Source organism: Neophocaena asiaeorientalis, unplaced genomic scaffold (genome assembly GCF_003031525.2).
Source record: "Neophocaena asiaeorientalis asiaeorientalis breed wild unplaced genomic scaffold, Neophocaena_asiaeorientalis_V1.1 scaffold62, whole genome shotgun sequence".
Classification (NCBI taxonomy): Eukaryota; Metazoa; Chordata; class Mammalia; order Artiodactyla; family Phocoenidae; genus Neophocaena; species Neophocaena asiaeorientalis.
The window spans coordinates 2,708,960-2,733,735 of record NW_020175191.1 but is presented as its reverse complement, the minus strand read 5'-3'; the positions used below and the strand labels follow the sequence as shown (position 1 = coordinate 2,733,735).

At 38.6% G+C, this 24,776-nt stretch overlaps 1 protein-coding gene across 2 annotated transcripts in view; it reads left to right on the top strand.

Annotated features, from left to right (window-relative positions):
- Positions 1-24,776, top strand: part of TRIM33 (tripartite motif containing 33) — a 149,825-nt gene that overhangs the window by 65,244 nt on the left and 59,805 nt on the right. For both annotated transcript variants that reach the window (XM_024764831.1, XM_024764830.1), the window contains exons 2-4: positions 7,221-7,339; positions 7,758-7,902; positions 8,066-8,198. In XM_024764831.1, coding sequence (XP_024620599.1) covers positions 7,221-7,339; positions 7,758-7,902; positions 8,066-8,198 — 397 coding nt within the window. The remainder of the gene's footprint in view (positions 1-7,220; positions 7,340-7,757; positions 7,903-8,065; positions 8,199-24,776) is intronic.

The window sequence follows — 24,776 nt, the reverse complement described above, 5'->3', positions numbered from 1 at the left end:
TGTGCATGGTATAAGCTATACAAATCATATACTAGTCTTGAACCCTTTTTTTTTTTAATATACTGCAGTTTTATTTCAGTCACACAAACGAAGTTAGTATATAGGAAATTTAAATGAAACAGTATGGTAAAAATAGCTGAGAACCAAAAAATCTAAAAAGGAAGTACACCTAAAGGATGAGAATTCAATATGCACTAGTGTTTCATCTTTAGTTTTGATTGATGCTTGCAGATTTCAAAACTTTGAGATCATGATGACTATTCTGAAGAGATTTCAGCACCAGCACTAAGATTTTGTACATTCAGTTGGTTTGCAGTTGACTTGTTAGCCATTTACATAGTGTATAGTACAGATTTGTCACAGGTCAAATCACAGTGTTGAAGGAAAGAAGTACCTTCCTGTAATTAGAAAGGATCCCCTGAACTGCACTCACCTTAAGACATCCAGTATACAGGAGCATGAAAACCATCATAACAATGTGGCTCCAGGGAAGATAGTTTTGATAAGGAAAATAGCCTAAGCTTCTGTTTCCCATTTTAATTACTGAAATCTCTAACAGTGACAGAACTGTCACATAGTCCAGTAAATGTATACAGTAATTCAATCAAACTTCTTGGAAAGAACACATTTAGCAATCTGGGATAATGCAGAATGACAAGAAGTATAACGTGATTCAACACTGGTTCTTTTTGTCATTTTACACAGATATCATGTTTGTTTTTTTAATGACAGGATTTTTATTTTTATTTTTAAAATTTTTGGCCGTGCAGCACGGCATGCAGGGAACTGATCTCAATTCCCCAACCAGGATCAAACCTATTCCCCCTGCAGTGGAAGCCAGAGTCTTAACCACTGGACCACCAGGGAAGTCTTGACATGTTAATATTAGGCCAAAGCACAAAACGTTTAGTGCATAAACCAGTTTCTATTTTAAGATCTAGCATTTTTATTGTCTTTTATCTTAGTTTGTACCACTTTTACCCAGTACTCTATCCCAGTGTAGATTGTTTAACTTGATGAACAAAATCAAAAGTGATTTCTGACCAGATTTATGGGGGACATAAACATTTATATCATCGAAGTGTTTGCATAACCAAGAGTGCAATAATAAATATGAAAATGCCTATTTCATTTAGAAAATAAGCTTGCTGCATCTTGTTTTTTGAATTTTATTTTTATTTTCTTATACAGAAGGTTCTTACTAGTTACCCATTTTATACATGTTAGTGTATACATGTCAATCCAATCTCCCAATTCATCACCGCCCACCCCCCACTCCGCCACTTTACCCCTTGGTGTCCATATATTTGTTCTCTACATCTGTGTCTCTATTTCTGCCCTGCAAACCAGTTCATCTGTACCATTTTTTCTAGGTTCCACATATATGCTTTAATATACGATATTTGTTTTTCTCTTTCTGAGTTAACTTCATTCTGTATGACCTCTAGATACATCCACGTCCCTACAAATGACCAAATTTCGTTCCTTTTTATGGCTGAGTAATATTGTATTGTATATATGTACCACATCTTCTTTATCCATTTGTCTGTCGATGGGCATTTAGGTTGCTTCCATGACTTGGCTGTTGTAAATAGTGCTGCAGTGAATATTGGGGTGCATGTGTCTTTTTGAATTATGGTTTTCTCTGGGTATATGCCCAGTAGTGGGATTGCTGGGTCATATGGTAATTCTATTTTTAGTTTTTTAAGGAACCTCCATACTGTTCTTCATAGTGGCTGTATCAATTTACATTCCCACCAACAGTGCAAGAGGGTTCTCTTTTCTCCACACCCTCTCCAGCATTTGTTGTTTTTAGATTTTCTGATGATGCCCATTCTAACTGGTGTGAGGTGATACCTCATTGTAGTTTTGATTTGCATTTCTCTTAATAGTTAGTGATTTTGAGCAGCTTTTTTCATGTGCTCCTTGGCCATCTGTCTGTCTTCTTTGGAGAGTTGTCTATTGAGGTTTTCTGCCCTTTTTTTTTTTTGCGGTACGCAGGCCTCTCACTGTTGCGGCCTCTCCCGTTGCAGAGCACAGGCTCCGGACACACAGGCTCAGCGGCCGTGGCTCATGGGCCTAGCCGCTCCGTGGCATGTGGGATCTTCCCAGATAGGGGCAGGAACCCAGGTCCCCTGCATCGGCAGGCAGACTCTCAACCACTGTGCCACCAGGGAAGCCCCCTCTGCCCATTTTTTGATTGGGTTGTTTGTTTTTTTAATATTGACCTGCATGAGCTGTTTATATATTTAGGACACTAATCCTTTGTCCGTTGATTCGTTTGCAAATGTTTGCTCCTATTCTGAGGGTTGTCTTTTTGTCTTGTTTTTATTTCTTTTGCAAAAGCTTTTAAGTTTCATTAGGTCCCATTTGTTTATTTTTGTTTTTATTTCCATTTCTCTAGGAGGTGGATCAAAAAATATCTTGTTTTGATTTATGTCAAAGAGTGTTCCTCCTATGTTTTCCTCTAAGAGTTTTATAGTGTCCAGTCTTACATTTAGGTCTCTAATCCATTTTGAGTTTGTTTTTGTGTATGGTGTTAGGGAGTGTTCTAATTTCATTCTTTTACATGTAGCTTTCCAGTTTTCCCAGCACCACTTATTGGAGAGATTGTCTTTTCTTGTGTATCCTTGCTTCCTTTGTCGTAGATTAGTTGACCATAGGTGCACGGGTTTATCTGTGGGTTTTCTATCCTGTTCCACTGATCTATATTTCTGTTTTTGTGCCAGTACCATACTGTATTGATTACTGTAGCTTTGAGTATAGTTTGAAGTCAGGGAGTCTGATTCCTCCAGCTCCGTTTTTATTCCCTCAAGACTGCTTTGTCTATTCGGGGTCTTTTGTGTCTCCATACAAATTTTAAGATGTTTTGTTCTAGTTCTGTAAAAAGTGCCATTGGTAATTTAATAGGGATTTCATTGAATCTGTAGAATGCTTTGGGTAGTATAGTCATTTTCACAATATTGATTCTTCCAATCCAAGAACATGGCATATCTCTCCATCTGTTTGTATGATCTTTAATTTCTTTCATCAGTGTCTTATAGTTTTCTGCATACAGGTCTTTTGTCTCCTTAGGTAGGTTTATGCCTAGGTATTTTATTCTTTTTGTTGCAGTGGTAAATGGGAGTGTTTCCTTAAGTTCTCTTTCAGATTTTTCATCATTAGTGTATAACAATGCAAGAGTTTTCTGTGCATTTATTTTGTATCCTACAACTTTACCAAACTCATTGATTTAGCTCTAGTAGTTTTCTGGTGGCATCTTTAGGATTCTCTTTGTATAGTATCACATTGTATTTCTGTGGTGTCTGTTGTAACTTTTCCTTTTTCATTTCTGAGTCCTCTCCCTCTTTTTCTAGATGAGTCTGGCTAATGGTTTATCGATTTTGTTTACCTTCTCAAAGAACCAGCTTTTAGTTTTATTGATCTTTGCTATTGTTTTCTTTGTTTCTATTTCATTTATTTCCGCTGTGATCTTTATGATTTCTTTCCTTCTGCTAACTTTGGGTTTTGTTTGTTCTTCTTTCTGTAGTTCCTTTAGGTGTAAGGTTAGATTGTTTTTTTGAGGTATTTCTTGTTTCTTGAGGTAGGCTTGTATAGTTATAATCTTCCCTCTTAGAAGTGCTTTTGCTGCATCCCATAGGTTTTGGATCGTCTTATTTTCATTGTCATTTGTCTCTAGGTATTTTTTTATGTCCTCTTTGATTTCTTCAGTGATCTCTTGGTTATTTAGTAACATATTGTTTATACTCCCTGTGTTTGTGTTTTTTACGTTCTTTTCCCTGTAATTGATTTCTCATCTCATAGCGCTGTGGTCAGAAAAGATGCTTGATATGGTTTCAATTTTCTTTAATTTATTGTGGCTTGATTTGTGACCCAAGATGTGATCTATCCTGGAGAATGTTCTGTGCACACTTGAGAACAAAGTGTAATCTGCTGTTTTGGAATGTCCTATAAATATCAATTAAATCTATCTGGTCTGTTGGGTCATTTAAAGCTTCTGTTTCCTTATTTATTTTCATTTTGGATGATCTGTCCATTGGTGTAAGTGAGGTATTAAAGTCCCCCATTATTATTGTGTTACTGTCGATTTCCTCTTTTATAGCTGTTAGCAGTTGCCTTATGTATTGAGGTGCTCCTATGTTGGGAGCGTATATGTTTATAATTGTTATATCTTCTTGGATTGATCCCTTGATAATTATGTAGTGTCCTTCATTGTCTCTTGTAACATTCTTTATTTTAAAGTCTCTTTAATTTGATATGAGTATTGCTACTTCAGCTTTCCTTTGATTTCCATTTGCATGGAATATCTTTTTCCATCCCCTCACTTTCGGTCTGAATGTGTCCCTGGGTCTGAAGTGGGTCTCTTGTAGACAGCATATATATGGGTCTTGTTTTTGTGTCCATTCAGCAAGCCTGTGTCTTTTGGTTGGAGCATTTAATCCATTCACATTAAAGGTAGTTATCGATATGTATGTTCCTATTACCATTTTTTTAATTGTTATGGGTTTGCTTTTGTAGGTCCTTTTCTAGTGTTTCCCACTTAGAGATGTTCCTTTAGCATTTGTTGTAGAGTTGGTTTAGTGGTGTTGAATTCTCTTAGCTTTTGCTTGTCTCTAAAGCTTTTGATTACTCCATGGAATCTAAATGAGATCCTTGCCGGGTAGAGTAATCTTGGTTGTAGGTTCTTTCCTTTCATCACTTTAAGTATGTCATGCCACTCCCTTCTGGCTTGTAGAGTTTCTGCTGAGAAATCAGCTATTAACCTCATGGGAGTTCCCTTGTATATTATTTGTCGTTTTTCCCTTGTTGCTTTCAATAATCTGTCTTTAATTTTTATCAATTTGATTACTATGTGTCTCGGCATGTTTCTCCTTGGGTTTATCCTGCCTGGGACTCTCTGCGCTTCCTGGACTTGGTTGGCTATTTCCTTTCCCATTTTAGGGAAGTTTTCGACTATAATCTTTTGAAATATTTTCTCAGGTCCTTTCTCTCTCTCTTCTCCTTCTGGGACCCCTATAATGCGAATGTTGTTGCATTTAATGTTGTCCCCAAGGTCTCTTAGGATGTCTTCATTTCTTTTCATTCTTTTTTCTTTATTCTGTTCCTCAGCAGTGAATTCCACCATTCTGTCTTCCAGGTCACTTATCTGTTCTTCTGCCTCATTTATTCTGCTGTTGATTCCTTCTAGTGTTTTTTTCATTTTAGTTATTGTTCATCTCTGTTTTTTGTTCTTTAATTCTTCTAGGTCTTTGTTAAACATTTCTTGCATCTTCTTGATCTTTGTCTCCATTCTTTTTCTGAGGTCCTGGTTCATCTTCACTATCGTTATTCTGAATTCTTTTTCTGGAAGGCTGCCTGTCTCCATTTAGTTGTTTTTCTGGGATTTTATCTTGTTCCTTCATGTGGTACATAGCCCTCTTCCTTTTCATCTTGTCTGTCTTTCTGTGAACGTGGTTTTTGTTCCGCAGGCTGCAGGATTGTAGTTTTTCTTGCTTCTACTGTCTGCCCTCTGGATGCTTGCTGCATCTTTAATGTCTTTACTAGTGGATGACAATGAGTAGTTGATAGAAAAAAAAGAACTATATACTTAAATTATGGTAGCGCATCCATCACAGGTTAATCTAGAAATGAAGTTTCTATAGAAACAGGAAATGTTTTAACAAGGAAAAAAAGTTCCCTCATTCAAACCTCTTTGAAGTGGTAATGGCTGCAAACTTGCAGCATTTAGAAAACTATGCTGTCAACAAGCTGTGTCTTACGAACCTATATTAAGAAATCCACAAAGCAGATGAAAGTGGATTCTTCAAAATTTTAGTAAAACTACTGATAACCAAAGATTTCAAAGGAAATATAGCACATAACTCAAGCATAAATCAAGGTGGAGAGCATGGAGAATTTTTGATTTCCTAAATTTTCAAAAATTTTATCATTGCACATACAGGAATTCTCTGTATTTTAATTTTAGAAGTTTCAAAGAAAATGGAGTGGATTACATACACATGTGAATGCCCACACAAACACGTGCAGACACACATACACACACACACACACACACAGTGTAAGTAGAGTATATAGTTCCTTCTTCCCACCACCTAAGTCTCACTACCACTGAGCTGTACCTCCTGTATGCACAGCTCTTTGGACTGTTTATAGCTTTGTCTTTGTATGGTGCTTCCTATAGTTGTGCATAGTATAAACTGTAAAAATTATATCCTAGTCTTGAACCCTTTCTTAAAAGCAAGGATTGAGTCATGCTATGTTCTCAGTTTTATGGCTGACATATAGTAGTCAGTTTGTTGTGTTGACTGTGATGCTATTTTACAGTTAAGTTTAACTTCCATATGTTAACCTCAGCAGGTTTATTCGTTCTGATAGATGCTAGAACACTAGCAGGTTACGTCACAGATGATCTTTCTTCCCACATTAGCATGAATTCAAGTAGTTCTGAACAAAGTCAGAATTTATAAGTTGATAGATTGTGTATTTCTATTTCTGCTGTAACAGAATTGCCATAAACTTTTGTCTTAAAACAACATACATTTTATTTTCTTATTGTTCTTGAAGGCTGAAGTGTGAAATCAGTTTTACTGTGTTAGAGTCAAAGTGTCGGCAGGTCTTGTTCCTTCTGGAGGCTCTGAGGAGAGAATCGATTTTCTTTTTCTTTTTCTTTTTTTCCAGCTTATAGTAGCCACCTGCATTCCTTGGCTGTGTCTCTGTTTCCAAAGCACATTATTCTAATCTCTGCTTTCATTGTCAATTGCCTTCTCCTCTTCTGTAGTCTAATCTTCTTCTGCCTCCATCTTGTTAGATCACTTGTGATGACATTTATGGCCTATCAAATAATCCAGGACAGTATACCCATCTCAAGATCCTTAATTTAATCACCCTTGCAAAATCTCCTTTGCTGTATAAAGTGACACAGGTTTTCCAAGCATTACGACCTAGGTATCTTTGGGGGCCGTTATTACAACCACATAGTGTAATAACGAAGCACCTTAAAGTTTTTTTGCATATTAATGCTTATTTTCTCTTCCTAAATAAGGTATCATTTTTCCCCAATGTAATAACTTAGTGGAATAACTTATTTTACTCAGCTCTTAATGCTCATTTCTTTGTTCTTGTCTATGATATATGAATGAGTAGTTCCCATGTAGGCATCGTGTACAATTTCCTTATTTTTTCTGAAGAATATTTCTTAATGTTGTTGTTTTGTGTTGTAGTTGGTGTAATACGGTGCCCAGTATGCCGCCAAGAATGCAGACAGATAGACCTTGTGGATAATTATTTTGTGAAAGATACATCTGAAGCTCCTAGCAGTTCTGATGAGAAATCAGAACAGGTATGCTTCTCAATTTTTCTTTATATTCCTATCTTGATATGAAAATATGAATTATAAGAAAACATTCTTGAATTGTTACATAATTTAGGGTAGTTATGCCTTAGTTTCATCTTTCAAATTGAAAATGAAGGATATCTTTATTCTACACCCTCAGACCTGGTTAAATGAGATTAAAAGTCATTACTTAAAGATTCAAATCTTGTATAGATTTTGTGTTCTGAGACTTTTTTTTACCTACCTGAATGTTTGATCTGGAAGGGAAAGGATTTTGTTGAAGAGAAATGGATAACAAAATAATTTTATTCTAGGTGCAGTGAATTAGTATATTTGAGAGCAAGTTAGAAAGTTTTCACCTTTTTGTTTTGTGGATCTATATTTTGTAAATTTAATGTAGCTTAGTATTTATTTCCTCCTTTAGGTATGTACTAGTTGTGAAGACAATGCAAGTGCAGTTGGCTTTTGTGTAGAATGTGGAGAGTGGCTATGTAAGACATGTATTGAAGCACATCAAAGAGTAAAATTCACTAAAGATCACTTGATCAGGAAGAAAGAAGATGTCTCAGGTAAGATAGAAGCAGTTTTAATGATTACTATTAATCTCCCTCTTTTGCCTCTATAGCATTTCTACTTATCTTTATAAGCTTTTGATGCCAATATCAGTAAGAATTTAGAAAGTTAGACAAAAATTTTGTTTAGTTTAAAAATATGTGTTTTATTTTACTGCAGAGTCTGTTGGAGCATCTGGTCAGCGCCCTGTTTTCTGCCCTGTACACAAACAAGAACAGTTGAAACTTTTCTGTGAAACATGTGATAGGCTGACATGTAGAGACTGTCAGCTATTGGAACACAAAGAACATAGGTACAGAAGTCATAATTGCTTATCAAGAAATATTATAAAAAGTTCTTGTAAAATTATTTTTCCTAAAGCAAGTATTCTATAATTTTGTTAGCATTTTAAAATTATCAGTTTTGTGTTTTATGTCTTAGACAAGATATATTTTTGATAAATTATTTAATGGTTTCCATATTCATACCTAATTGTTTTATGAATATTTGTTGAAAATGTATCAGTACATGGATTTGGGTTGCAAGAATGGAGTTATATTATTTCTTTGTTTGCAACGCCTCTGGTTCAAATACACTTTTTTTCAAGTGTTCTATGGGATTTAGGCTCTGGGCTGTTGTCTTAAAAGGTAATATTTCCATGGGTGTGGCTAAGTAATACCCATTTTAACATCAAAGCATAAATATACTGCTTTCATATTGGATATACAGTTTGTAGAAAAACTAGGGATTTATAAGCATCTAAGTAGCATAATTAATAATTCATTAACACATAGCTTTGTCTTTCACCCTTCTTTTACCCTCAGGATACAATGGTATTCACTTATCACCAGCCTGTTACATCTGGAAAGTACTGAAATTTCTAGTCAGGTGTTAAGTTTGATTAACCACACTTAAATATTTGTTTTTTAACTCTAGGATGTCTTAGAGCTTTTAGTGCATTAGAGCCACTGGAATTTTTTGGAATCCTCTAAAAGAAGGGGATACATTAATTCTGTTCACTAACAAGTATTGCATCTGTAGTTTGTGCCAGGCAGTTTTCCTAATGGTGCATGTTTGTTTAATTCACACCAACCACCCATGCAGTGTTGGTACTGATATCCTGACTGTTTTAAAGGTGAGCGAGAGTTCTTACAGAAAGCTTTAGTAATCTGTACAAGGTGTCCCCATAAGTGGTAGAGCCAGGATTTGAACTCCAGATCTATTTTAGCCCATATGCTCATTTTCTCCCATGTGGTATTCAGAATATAGAATACAGTGTATGGAATCTTTCAAACTTGACCTCATAGGGGTAATGCTCTTTTTTCTTTTCCAAGGCACCTCTTACTGTTTTACAGAACATTTGTGTAGAAATGCTACTTTAAACTTTTGTATCCTTTGTTACAAAATGTCTCATCTTACTTATAAATTGGCTAATGTTTTGCTTGAGGTGACTAATCTTGTGAATGCCTTCACCTGAGGTCCAAATCTTACCCTTGTCTTGTAATCTCAGTAAGACATTAAATTACTTTCTCACAGCTGCAGTCAGGTCTTTGAGCATTTAGATTTCTTATGGCTTTTTACATTGATGGTGCGAAACAGAAAGAATAGGAACATGGCATCCTTTATCCTGTGAACAAGTAGCTTCAGCCACTCCTCTCAAAGTTAAACCATGTTCCATTCTTCCCTTTCCTTCACCACTTTCCTTTACTACTCATATCCAACTCCTAATTATCTCTTGAATGTTCTTCCCTTTACTTTCGTTTTTTCACACTGTGATTTTCCTGGATAGACTATGGCAGAACCAATGGCACTGGACTTAAAAGCCTAGGTTCCTGTTACTACAACACATTTACAACTAGTCTCCCTAGTTGTAAACTAGTTTTGAGTTTTATATTGTCAAATTAATTCTGTCCACATTGCTGCCAGTATCATTTGGCTAACATGTAGTTAAGCCCCACCCACCCCCTTTAAAAACACTCTTCAAAGATACCCCGTAGTCAAAGTTTAAAGTGTTCATTATTGAGTCTTACCAGATTCTTTCTCTTTATCATCTGTACAAAAGTTAGGAAACAGTCCACAAGACCACCCTCTCTTCTAATACCAGCTGCAGAGTTCAGTAAAAACCCAAACATAGGGGATAACAGCATGCAGTCCACCACATTAATATGATTTGTTATTACTTATACCTTCTTCAGTTAGAGTGGTGGCCTTGTAAACAGGATGCTTTCTGTTCACCTTGGAACCACCATCCATAAACCAAGCAGCTCTTTGTTAGCTAATAGACTTTATAGAGCACCACCTATGTGATCATAGCATTCAGCAGCTCCTCTGGTGGTTCAGAAGTTATATTTAGAGGAAAAGAGGCCAGCTACCTGCTCATAAATACAATAAATACTTCTTTGTATCCTCCTGGTCACATGTTCCTGCACAGACCATCTCTGTTTATGTGGAACGCTTCTGGGCCTTGCCTTCGTCATTAGAGTGTTCCCCTGTCACCCAAGACATTATGAGTATTTCAGGTTTCATGGTTATTTTGTGTCCTTCAGTCATAGAGTCAGTCTCAGTGCTGAATGGCAAGCTAGTAATTTTCTTTTAAATGACATAAATTTTACCATGGTATCCAGAACTTCTCTGGTCCAAAATCCTGGTGGGTCTCTGCTGAGTGGCACTGAGAGGTCTTTGCCATACATTTCAATCTGCGTAGGTACGTGTTGCTGACACTTCCAAAATCATGTCCGAGTGTGGATCACAGGGGCCCAAAAGCATCATGAGAAAGACTGCTTTTTGCAGTTCAGGCAGTGGCTTCCTTTGTTCAGGCCCCCGTTCAAATATGACCTTCTTTTGGGTAGTTGTATAGATTGGTGCTGGTAATATTCCCAGATATGGAGGGTGTGTTCTTTAAAATTCAAATATACCAACCAAATGTTGGCTTCTTAGTTCTAGGGGTAGGTGGCAGAAGCAGTTTTTTTTTTTTCACCTTTGGAATGTCATGGGTGGCTCCTGCCTAGGTTATTCCTAAGAATTTCACCAGTTTGGACAGGTCCTTGGACCTTTGCTATATTTAGCAACAGCTTCTGTTGGTCATGTGTGTTGCCATTGCATCTGAGTCAGTCTTACCTTCATCTTTAGTTTCTGATATTATCATGAAATTAATATAGTATAGTTTTACACTCAGGACCTGCATCAAGTCTAAATCTCTTCTAAACAAATCATACCAGTAAGCCGGTGAATTGAAATAACCCTGTGGCAGTATAGTAAACATAAATTAGGGTCCTTCCACATCAAGGAAAATTGCTGTTTGGCTCTTTTTCAGAGTTAGAAAAAAAATTTACATGTTCAGTCACTGAGTGCCACTCTTCTTTAGTCTGCTGTATATATTTTTTGTATTGTTGAAACCATATCAAGGACTGCTGATGCTATGGTGGCACTACTTTATTCAAACTTTAATAGTCTGCTGTTACTCTTGATGAAACATTTACTTTTTTTCTTGATGAAACTACACATGGTTATTGTACAAAGAATTCATTGATACTAGCACTCCAGCTTCTAATTTGTCATTAAAGTTGTGATCTCATTTTATCCATCAGGTATCCTATACTGTCTCAGGTCTACAACTTCTGTGGACTTGGACAGTTTTGTTTTTTTAAAAAAATATTTATGTATATATGTATTTTGCTGTGCCAGGTCTTAGTTGTGGCACGTGGGATCTTCAAGTTGCGACATGCGGGATCTTTAGTAGCGGCATGCAAACTCTTAGTTGCGGCATGTGGGATCTAGTTCCTTACCCAGGGATCGAACCCGGGCCCCCTGCATTGGGAGCGTGGAGTCTTAGCCACCAGACCACCAGGGAAGTCCCTGGACTTGGACAGTTTTAGTGATTTCCATGTACCATGTCTAATCAAGACTCGCCTGAAGGTGAACCTGTATGTCTTCTGTTTTACAGTACCAGTCAGACATAATATCCATTCCAGTGACATAGTCACATAAAGGAGAGATGTAACTACTTCACATAAAATCTGTTCATATATTCCAACTTTCATCACCTTAATCCTATCAACCATCCCTCTCCTCCCAATCTAACCTTAGCTCCCATTAGGTCTTCAGCAGGTTTTAGAATCATAGCACATTGGGCCCCCATGTCAGGGAGTCCCGGAACTGTCTCTTATCCACCCCCTGGCTATTTTACCCACACAAGTGCATATTGCCTTGTGTTTTCCAGCTGGGGTTGAGCCAGAAAACCCTGGCCTCTCCTTCAGTTTTCAGGTTGATTGATCCATGGAATCGTTGCTCCAGGCAGTACAAGGTCAGGTTTCTCATTGTCATCTTTGCCCCCCAGCTTTTAAAATTTCTTCATACTGGGGTAAATACAACAGTTGTTTAATGCCTTTTAATGTTGGGGACCAGCAGTGGCTCTCATTGGTCCACCCAACCTCCCAAGAATGCTACGTTAAGACCTTTGTTTCAACATCATCATTGTCTGCTTTATTCACTACCTTCCCCCCTCCCTTTTTTTTTTTTTTTTTTTTTTTTTTTTTTTTTTGTTATTTTTGTTTTTGTTTTTGTTTTTTATGGTATGCGGACCTCTCACTGTTGTGGCCTCTCCCGTTGCGGAGCACAGGCTCTGGACACACAGGCTCAGCAGCCATGGCTCACGGGCCCAGCCGCTCCATGGCATGTGGAATCTTCCCAGACCGGGGCACGAATCCGTGTCCCCTGCATCGGCAGGCGTCCTCTCAACCACAGCGCCACCAGGGAAGCCCCCCGCCCCTTCCCTTTTTAACAGCCACCTGAAGATTTACATCCTGCTGGGATAAATCCCTTGACTCTCCCCTTTGTCTTTCCCTATTTTCTCGTGAATCACTAGTTTTCTTAACATCTGTAAGGCCCATAAAGCTGAGACAAATCTAATAAGGCTTCTCAGATTATTGCTAGGTTTTGCGGCAGTAAAATTACATGGGGGTGCCCATGTACAAGGGTCCCCCTTAATCACATTATTTACCTTGATCTTAGTAGGAGGCATACTCAGTAGATGAACATCCTGCTCTGCATAATGCTCATCTGGCGTGGCTTGCGTGTGAGAAGCATATCAGCCAATTCTTCTGGGGAGTTCTATTTGGCATTTATAGGAGAAGGACAGTCGCCTGTCTGAGGGTAAAAAAAACCTCACAGGGGCTTTTATCCAGTCCACCAAGCTAGCTGTCCCCTCAGGAATCACCTGCTGTGTATCTAGGTCATGTATAGCCATCTGTGGTTCCATAGTGAGCTGTGGGTCCTCCATCAGCTCAAACATTGCTGTTCTATTCTGCAGCATTCAAAATCAAGAATACTGCCTCTAAGTAATCATTCACTCTTACAATATTTTAGTAAAGGTTTTTTTCAGGAAGCATACAATGTCAATCCACAAAATGAGATAATTCCTTAGCATTGTAAACTCTCGTTTCATTAGTTTCTTGATTTTGTCTTTCCTCAACCCGGACTACTTTGTGACTGAAGTCATAGAGGTGCTGTCTATTTTCCCAGCATAATTTTCCCCTTTGGAATGCTAGTGGCTGTAGCTCAGACTGGCTGAAATCTAAACTTTGCCCAGTGTCAGGATCTGTCCCAATACACTCTTTATTTTAGCTGCTACAGATAACAATAACCAAGGAATTGTTTCATTACCTTGTTTCTTATTAGTTTGCATTTCCTTGTTTATCCAGGGAGTCAACTCCTAGGGAGTTGGAGCTACAGTTTCTAAGTTCTTTCTGTTGGTAACTTTTACCTCTAATAACTGCAGCTGTAGTTCCATACCATGAGTGACTAGATAGTCATCCAGGAATCAAAGGTTCATAACCCTTGTCATCTTTTCCTTCCTCTTCCCAACCAGAAGTTTCAGTGAGTCAGGATGGTTCTAGTGAATCTCACGTTTGAGGCCAACTATGAAGTTAGGGAACAATTCACAGGCCTCCCTCACTTTTGACACCCAGTTGCAGAATTTGGGGGTCCCCAAAACCATTTGCGCTTCCTTTTTTTTTTTTTTAATTTATCTTATTCATTCTCACTTCTGACACCAGTTGCAAGTTCAGGATTTCTTAAGACTACCCTCAGATTCAGTAATTTCTTAGAACTCACTGAAAGATGTATACTGACAGTTAACATTTATTACAGTGAAAGGATACAGATTAAAATCATCCAATGGAAAGACACAGAGCAGAGTAGTCTAGGAGAGTTCTAAATGTGGAACTTCCATTTGTGTCTTCTCAGTGGAATTCTTTTTTTTTTGTTTAATCTTTATTTATTCATCCATTTATATTGGCTGCGCTGAGTCCCAGCTGTCGTGCATGGGATCTTCAGTTGTGGCATGCCAACCCTTAGCTGCGGCATGCGTGCAGGGTCTAGTTCCCTGACCAGGGATCGAACCCGGGACTCCAGTGCTAGGAGCAGGGAGTCCCACCCACTGGACCACCAGGGAAGCCCCCTCAGTGGAATTCTTAATGTAGTTAACTCCTCCTAGCAATAATGTGTGACAGCATGAAGAGAATATTGCCAACCATCGAGGCTTGCATGAGCCTTGGTGTCCAGAATTTTTTTTGGAACTCTGTCATGTAGATGTAGTTCACTGGCCACATGATTGACTGGTTTCCAGCCCCTCCTGAGGTTGAGCTGACTGTGTGACCTGAAGACTCTACCAGAAATCATATCATTACCATATGGCCTAAGGCCTCAAGTAAACAAAGATACTTTTGTCAGACAGTACATTTCAAGGGCTTAAGACGCCCTCCCAGCGGCTGAGGGCAAAGGCCAAACTTCTCTTTGGGCAAGGTTAAATTCTTTAGTACACAATCTGTTATCTCCTATTTGTACTCTTACAGTAGGTAACCCCCTGTTTTAAACTTCTCTGCCTTTACAAATACTATTTCTTAACTTAACAGTACACTGTCAGGAGAACTATTTCTAAAAGCCAGTTTACTTGTGTCTTGTCTTCCCTAACACTTTCGTTCCATCTTACCCACCCCGTTTCCCTGTCTGGACTTCAGGCCTTTTAGGGCTAGTTCTTTAAGGGACTTAGCTTCTCACATGCTTATTGATCAAGTCGGGTTTCCCACCTCTTCTTGAGTCAGTCATGCAATTATGATAATATGTATTTTCTTAGAAAATCCCAGCAGTTAGTAGAGGTTTTAAAAACATACTTGTGGGCTTCCCTGATGGTGCAGTGGTTAAAAATCCACCTGCTATTGCAGGGGACACGGGTTCAAACCCTGGTCTGGGAAGATCCCACATGCTGTGGAGCAGCTAATCCCGCGCACCACAACTACTAAGCCTGCACTCTAGGCCCCGCGAGCCATAACTACTGAGCCCACGTGTCGCAACTACTGAAGCCCACGCGCCTAGAGCCTGTGCTCCACAACAAGAGAAGCCACCACAATGAGAAGCCCACGCACCACAACAAAGAGTAGCCCCTGCTCGCTGCAATTAGAGAAAGCCCACGCACAGCAATGAAGACCCAACGCAGCCAAAAATAAATAAATAATTTTTTTAAAAACCATTAAGAAAAGTTTAAAAATAAATAAAAAAAAACATACTTGCTTAGAAATAGACCATAAAGATTTTACAAAAATCTGTGTTTCTATCTCTTTCTTGTTTATAATGTTGAATAGCTGAGTTTATTTCCTTATTCTTTATTAGCCTAGCCATAGATTTGAGTCTCTTGTTGGTCATTTTATTTTATTTTTTAAAGATTTTTTTGTTGTGGACCATTTTTAAAGTCATTACTGAATTTGTTACAATATTGCTCTGTTTTATATTTTGGTTTTTTGGCTGCGAGGCATGTGGGATCTTAGCTCCCTGACCAGGGATCAAACGTGCACCCCCTACATTGAAAGGTGAATTCTTAACCACTGGACCTAGGGAAGTCCCTATTGGTCATTTTAGTGATCCAGTTTTTGAAATTGTTTATTCTTTTTTTAAGTATTCTAACTCTCACAGTTCTCTTTTATTTTATTTTATTTATTTATTTATTTTTGCTGTACGTGGGCCTCTCACTGCTGTGGCCTCTCCCGCTGCAGAGCACAGGCTCCGGACGCGCAGGCTCAGTGGCCATGACTCACGGGCTCCGTGGCATGTGGGATCCTCCTGGACCGGGGCACGAAACCATGTCCCCTGCATCGGCAGGCAGACTCTCAACCACTGCGCCACCAGGGAAGCCCTGTCTTTTATTTTTATTCTTTGCTTAGCTTAATTTCATTGTACTTCTTTTAGGTTCTTATGCTGAATCTTGACTTTATCAAAAAGATGTGAATTTTTCATTTATTTATTATTTATTTATCTATCTATCTATTGCTGCATCGGGTCTCATTGCTGCGCGCGGGCTTTCTCTAGTTGCAGTGAGTGGGGGCTACTCTCATTGCGGTGTGTGGGCTTCTTATTGCAGTGGCTTCTCTTGTTGCAGAGCGCAGGCTCTAGGCACACAGGCTTCAGTAGTTGTGGCACGTGGGCTCAGTAGTTGTGGCTCACAGGCTTTAGAGCACAGGCTCAGTAGTTGTGGTGCACGGGCTTAGTTGCTCCGCAGCCTGTGGGATCTTCCCGGACCAGGGCTCAAACCTGTCCGCTGCATTGGCAGGAGGATTCTTAACCACTGAGCCACCAGGGAAGCCTGTGAATTTTTCTTTGATTAAAATTTAGCCTCATTCCAGAATCATTATTGACTTACCTCCTCTATATAAGAATTTTGGGTCCCCTGCCACCCACCCACCCTTTTAAAGGTGATTGTTGCATAGTATAGTGATACAGGTAATGAACTTTGGTGTGTGTGTGTGCGAGTGTGTATCTTCAAATGGAGAATATGTAGTACCTTCCTTATAAGATGGCTGTGAGGATTGAGTTGAGAATTGTACCTGTAAAGTGCTTAAGACAGTAACGGCCCAATAATAGTCTGTTACATTTCATTTATTTATGGCCATGCTGGGGGGCTTGTGGGAATTCCCTGACCAGGGGTTGAACCTGGACCCTCAGCAGTGAAAGCCCTGAGTCCTAACTACTGGACCACCAGGGAATTCCCTATTTCTTTTTGTTTTTTTAAAAAAAACACTTTATTGAGATCTTTGGTTTTCTTTATGGCCTCGTAAATTGTTTTCAAAAAGGAAAACATCTATAGAACTTTATGAAATTTTGTACCTCAAAGCACTTCATGATTTCTAGCTAAACCAAGGCATTATCCCTCCTCCTTCTAGTAATTCTCTTCACAGTACATGAATAAAAAATGTATAGACTTATAAAGGACAAGAATGAGAGAAGAGACACCAATGGAGGTTTCAGTTAATTTTTCAAAACCAGGGAAATGGATTGAATATTTGTTGGATCTGATGATTTACCTAGTAGAGTTGAGCCAACTACAACCCAAGGGCATGCAAATGAGCTATAAAGGAAGCTACTTGATTTATTTCCTAGAAACCTATGGTGGCTCAGGATCTAGAGGTGATAGGTATCACAAAAGTTGGGCTTATTCTCTGGTTAAGTAAAATCAGAGGCCCTGGACTTGGGGTTGTTAGGTCTAGATTGAGGGTGGGGATGAGGTACTTGGCTGAAATTGGGGAGATTAAAGGATCAATCTGCACACTAAACTGTGAGACATTCACTTACCTCGACTTGCTTCCAGATTGCCAGTAGTGAACTTTTCCATTTCACTATTCTTGCCTACTCTGCTGTCTGGAATTAGAGGCTTTGTCACTCTCTGGAGAAAGTGAATAATTAGAAGAGGCCTCCTAATGTTGCCATTTGGGGTTCATTTCTGATGAAAAAGATTGCCTTACGGTGAACCCCATCAGTTCATAAGTTCTGCTCTCTCTCTCACACATGATTCTGAGCAGTTTTAAAGTATATTTAGGGACTTCCTTGGTCATCCAGTGGCTAAGACTCCCCATTCCCAGTGCAGGGGGCCTGGGTTTGATCCCTGTTCAGGAAACTAGATCCCACATGCCTCAACTAAGAGTTTGCATGTCGAAATGAAGATCCTTTGTGCCGCAACTAAGACCCATTGCAGCCAAATAAATAAGTAAATACTGACATATTAAAGTATATTTAAATATAAAAGGATATGAATGGATGGAAGGATCATCTGACATTTGATGAGAGCCACTGTCATATGCCATCCATTGTGGGATAGTTGAGAATTCTCAACTTCTCTCTCTTGTCTGGCTTCTATAGAGACTGTAAAATCTAAGTATTTCCTTTCTCAGCATTCCTGGCATTAGGGTACCTCTGATCCACAGTTTATGCCGCCAAAATAGAAACAGAATTCTGTTTAGAGGGTGATTTTCAGAAAGTTTTTACCTTCCTGACAAAAGGGACAGATGTTGCTGGTGTCATCCATCTTCCTCCTTTTTCCTTCCTTGAATTTGGATGTGATGCCTGGAATTCTGACACCATTATATACTCATGAGGATAAAGCCAAGATCATCTCAGTGATTCTAACTTTGATGTTGTTAAACTAACACCATCAACTGCCTACATTTGGTCTTGTTATATGAGCCACTATTAGTCCCTACAGCTGTACATGTTTCTGATTGACACAGCTGCCCTCATGAAAAGACATAACATAATACGAGGGCAAAAGGAAGTGTGAAATAAAAATTATGATGTTCTGAAAAATGGCAAGCTATTGGTCACAAATTAAGGATAGAATCTCCACAAAAGAAGTAATTAAAGGGACTTCCCCAGAAGTCAGGTGGTTAAGACTCCACACTTCTGCTTCTACTTCAGGGGGTGCAGGTCTGATCCCTGGTCGGGTTTGATACCTGTTCAGGGAGCTAAGATCCCACATGCCGAGCAATGTGGCACCCCCCCAAAAAAAAAAATTTAAAATAAGAAGGAGCTCTTGGAAGTATGATAGGTGAAAAAAATCAATAGGTTTGGTAGATAAATTCTATTTAGTCTCCTAGAAAATAAAACAAAAAGATTTTTAAAAGATTTAAAAATTACAAGAGATCAACTGCCAGCTAGTACAAATTATAGAAAAAGAAATGAAAGAAATTATCAAATAAATAATACAAGAAATTCTCCTACGAACCTAGAATTGCCAATCTGAAATGACCCATTTAATGCCCAGTATGCTGATAGTAAAAGGCTTCTATCAAAGCTGTGTATCATCATCATAAGATGACGATATGCTATGGGTTAAAATGAAGATCAGCAAAGTTTCCAAAGAATCGAAGTAGGTAACCTGCAATGAAATGGAAATCTAAATATGATCTTTAAAAATAGCAATACTAGGAGGTAGAAGATGGTAGAACTGTAACTTCAAAAGTTGGGGGGGGTGATAAAAAAATTAAAATAAAAAGTTGTGGGGCGAGAGGGAAAGATTTTCAACCTAGAATTCTATATCTAAACTTAATCAGTGTGAGAGTAAGATGTAAACATTTTTCAGCATGCAAGGATTCAGAAACTGCCTCCCATACACCTCTTTCTGGAGAGCTGTTAGAGAATGTGATCCACAGAAATGTTAATAAGCCAAGAAAGTGAATGGGAATGCCCAGAATGACAGCTGTGCAGGAGCTAGTTTAGACTGAAGCATGAGGACTAAGGACCCCATTAAGGATGTCTCCAGGAAAAAAATGGAACCACTTCTATTAAATTTGTTATATTAGGTCATTTGAAAAATAATATTGACAAGTTTTTGACATACCTGATGGAACATGAGAAACGTTAGGAATCAATACATTGAGAATTAAGTCAATATGCCAAAAGAAAAAAAGTTCAAGAAAAGAAATTACTCTTATTATACTCCTTGGCTCATCGTTGGACAGTGTTTACAATCATTTATTAATTCAACAAATAGTTGCATGCTTATTGAGTGCCAGGCATGGTATATTTCTGTGAACAACGTAAAGTCACTGTCCCCAAAGACTTAATTTTTCATGGTAGAGTCAAACAAATAGTGAATATATCAGGTGGTAATTGTCATAGAGAAAAATAAAGCTGGGAATTTGGAACAGAGCATGTGAGCCTGCAGGTTTGTAGGTTTTTATTTTAAATTAGGGTGGTTTCAAAAAGCTTCGGTGATGAAGTGGGATTTGAGTAGAGATTGAAGGAAGAATGGGATCAGGCCTTGCTTAAATTTAGCAGTGAGGAGCATGCTTCAGGTAGAGAGAAAGCAAGTGCAAAGGGCCAGAGATAGTAGCATATTTGACATCTTTGAGTAACTGTATGGTCTGAGTGCAGTTAACAAGGGGAAGATTGCTATCAGATGAGTTCAGGGGCAGGAAGGGCCAAATTATTTAGTGATTTGTAGGTTATGGTAAGAATGTTGCTTTTTACTCTGAGTCAGATGCTCAAGCTTTTGAGCGGTGGAATAATTTGATTGTTTTAAAAAGGATCGCACTAGCTCTAGTGAGAGATTAAAGAAAGAGCAAGGACAGAATCACAAGATTAAGTTAGGAGGTTGTTCTTAATAATTTTGGCAAGAAATAATGGTGGTTTAGACTAACACTAGAGATATAAAGATATAATCCAGTTCTAAATATATTTTGAACTTGATGCCTGAAAAAGATAATGTGGATTTGCTGGTATATGGGTTGTATGAGATACCAGTAACACCAAGAGTTGTGGCTTTCAGTTTACCAAGAATAATGGAAGATTAGGATTTAATTTACTGAGGTGTGGAAGACTGTGGGAAGACATTGTTAGGTGTATTTAGGGAGTTGATAGTTAAGTTTTGGCCATATTAAATTTGAGATCTTGTAGTAATATAACTGACTATTTTATGATAAAATCAGATTGGGCTTGATAGAAGTAGGGAGGATGGTGGTATGTGTTGAATTCTTAACTGTGTTTAATTGATAAAGCTATATAATAAAGGCCTATCATTTTGGAAGGCATCCCATAGACCTTCTGCCCCCATCATCACAGGTTGGAGAAGGTCCTCACACTCAGTGTACCTTCTCAGAACTTCTCTGTTCCCTTCACTCTGTCATCATGAGGCAAGATGTAACATATACATTTGGAGTGAGTTTGTGTCTCCCAAAATGAGGGTCATGACTAAACCTTCGCATTCTAAGACCACACAATTCTGACTCTTCTGTCCTCATCTGGAGTGAAGATGTGGTTGACTTGCTAGAACTAGAATTTCTTCTCCATTAACAGATTAAAAGAGAAAGCCCTAGGCCCCACCCCTGTTTACCACCAGTATTTGCAATTTCTCCATTATTATCTGCTTTAAATCTGCTAGGACTAATGTACTTTATCCCTGTTTGTCATCCAAGAAAAGCCCCACACTCCCAGGTCTCCCCTCATCTGCCATGCTTTAATTCCCATAAGGCTCCCACGTGGCAGTTTCTGCTGCTTTGTTCTCTGTGATTCCTGGTTTGTCATCAGCAGGATTTCTATATCCTCAACCTCTTTTTTGATCCCTTTCTGTACCTCCTTTACTATAATGGAAACAGGGCTCTAGGACATTGCTTCCTCTGCAGTCTTTTTAACTGGTGGCTGTTTTTTTTTTTTGCGGTACGCGGGCCTCTCACTGTTGTGGCCTCTCCCGTTGTGGAGCACAGGCTCCGGACGCGCAGGCTCAGCGGCCATGGCTCACGGGCCCAGCTGCTCTGCGGCATGTGGGATCTTCCCGGACCGGGACACGAACCCGTGTCCCCTGCATCGGCAGGCGGACTCTCAACCACTGCGCCACCAGGGAAGCCCCATGGCTGTTTTTTCTTTGACATCCCATGTATTACTAGGCCTGGAGATGTGAGGTAGGTCTTCTCTTTGCTATTTTTTAGACTATTCTTCCTCCTTCCTCCCTGAAAAATCTCTAAATGTAGTGCTATCATTCTTGTCCCTCATTGATACTGTCACATAAAACCCTTGGGTCATTCCACTTTATCTCTTACAGATTTTAGTTCCTAACTCAGTGGCAATCTGTGGTATTCTATTATTGTCTTAATTCCTGGTAATTTTAATATACTTAGATTTGATCCTTCTGGTCTTTGTTTTTTGAACTCCTTTCTAAGGTTTATGCCCTCTACATTGCCACTCACACCTGAGACCATATACTAGACCTTGGCATTTCCAATAGTTATGTTCAGTTTTAAGCATTCCTCTTTGTAAACACATATCCCATCATTCTAGCTCATTCTGCTCAGTACCAGACTTCAGTTATTCACCATACAGTGACTTATTTTAATCCATTGATTGTACTACCCTTTCACTTTACCTCATTTCTTTATGTTCTCATTTAACCCATTTTCAGTTTAATTTAATGGCTAATCATTTTCACTCCCTTGCTTTTAGCCTTGGCTCCCATATCCCACTTGGTTGAACTCCCTTGGCGAAACCACCATCCTGATTAAACTCAACTTCCATCATGCTTCACTTATGCAGTGGAATATCACAGGAGAAAAAACACATAATGACACCAGCTGGTCTCACTCTCAGTTCATGACCACTTAGCCTCAGATAGACCCTAATGTTGCCTGGCAATCGTGCTGTGCATTCACACCTTTTCTGTCTTAAATGTCCAACTTTCACCCTCTATTCTCACTCCCAAATATTCGTATTGCTTCCTACTTTATTGAGAAAAATGAAACAATCAAAAGAGTACTTGTGCAGACTCCCTCTACCACGTTTACTTTTCTGCAAACACTTGTACCCACATTTCTACATTTCTGTCTTATCTTAATTAAACTCTCTTCCTCTATAAAGCCATTTGCTCCAATTAATACACACTTAGATTCCATCTCATTTTATGTAGCTGGGGACATTGCTTCAGCAGTTTGGCCTTTTCTCTGCCGGTTTCAGTTTTTTTCAGTCTATAGCAGTCACTCCCATCAGTATTTCAATATTCTGCTATTTTTTCTTCCATCTTTAAAATGAAGGAAAACACAAGACTTTCTCTTTAACCTACTTTCCCTGCTAACAACGGCCCCTATTGCTCCTTGCAGCAAAACTTTTTGAAAGTATTGCTTGTAATCATGGTCTCCATTTTCTCCTGTCCCATTCTCTTAAATATACATATTTGACTATCATCATTCTCCCAGCAGTGTTCTTTTCAAGGTCACAAATAACCATTGCATTACTAAACCTAGAGGTCATTTCTGTCATCATCTTATATATTAGCAACATTTGACATGGCTGATCATTCCCTTAATACGTTTCATTTACTTCGCTACCAGGAGACCACATTCTTTCAGTTTTCCTTTTACCACGCTGATTACTTCTTCTCAGTCTCATTTGCTCATTTTTCTGGATTCCTAATTTTGAATGTGCCAGGCCTTACTCCATGATCTACAACTACAGTCTTATGGCTTTAAATACCATCCATATGCTGGTGATGTTCAAATTCCTATTTCTGGCTTAGTACTGTCTCCTGAACTTTCAGATTTGTCTGTTCTACAGACTGTAACATCTCTACGTGAGTGTCTGCTTTCTCATATAATACAGTAAACCCTTTAACAGCACGGGTTTGAATTGTGTGGGTCCACTTATATGTGGATTCTTTTCACTAAATACATACTACAGTGCTACACAATCCAAGGTTGGTTGAATCCGCAGATGTGGAATCATGGATGAGAAGGTCAACTGAAAAGTCATACTTGGATTTTTGACTGCACGGTCAGTTGGGATCTCTAACCTCTGCATTGTTCACGGGTCAACTGTTTATCCAAAATTGAACTGATACCTTCTCCCAACCTTTTTCACTGGCAGCCTTGCCCCATCTCAATTTGTTGCAATTGCATTTTTTTTGTTGCATAGGCCAGAAATCTTGGCATCATCCTTGACTCCACTGTTTTCTCATACCCAACCCCAAACATATCAGAACATCTTTTTGGCTCCACCTTTAAAATATATCCCCAAATCCCACAACTTCTACTACCTCATTGCTGTTAGCTCCATTGCTACTAGCCTGGTCTCAGCCACCATCATTTCTTGTATGGATTACTACAGTAGTCTCCTAAATCATCCCCATGCTTCTAATATTATCCCTCATCAGTTTACTAGAGATTCGGTTTACTAGAGATTTACTTTGAGATTCACTAGAGTGAATCTCAAATCAGACTGTGTCACTTCCCTGCCCAAAAGTAGTGGTTCTCTTGTTCAATAAGAGTAAAAGTCAGATTCCTTATAGAGGCCTATATACACGCATTTCATCTGTTACTATTCTTACCTCTCACTCTGCTACAGCTGCACTGGCTTTCTTGCTGATTCTAAAACATGCCAGAGATGCTATTACCTGCCTATTTTCTCTAACTAGAACTTTCTTACTCCACCCTTTTGCATAGCTAACTTTCATATATCCATCAAGTCTCTGTTTAAATGTAACTTTGCCAGTGAGATCTACTCTGATCACTGTATTTAAAATTGCAGTTTGCCCCTTCACTCCTAATCTGCCTTATCCTGCTCTGTATTTTTTTATATAGAGCACTTATCACCTTCTAAACATATTCTATAATTTATAGCTTGTTTTTATTTTTTGTGTTCTTCCCATTAGAATGTAAGCTTCGTGAGGGAAGGTGTCTTTGTTTTATTCACAAAGTCCCAGGAGCCTATAACAGTATTTGACACAAATTTAGACATTTCATCTGTTGAATAAATATTTGTTAATATAGATAGAGGAAAAAAAGAGGTGCTGCCTGGATATAGGAATTATCAATTATATGTTGTGTATTTTTATTGCATAAGTAGTTGAGGGCTCCTTGCTCTCTCTTTTAATTGGAAACTCTTGCTCTTTTAATTGGAATGTTTAATCCTGTTACATTTAATGTATTTAGTGATAAGGTTAGGTTTAACTTTCTGTTTTTTATTTTCTCTTGTGTTTTGTTCTGTTGTTTCTTTCCTGCCATCTTTTAAGTTAAAACTTCTTTGGTATTTCATTTTATATCTACTTTTGGCTTTTTAAGGTGTACCTCTTTATTATTTTCAGTGATTG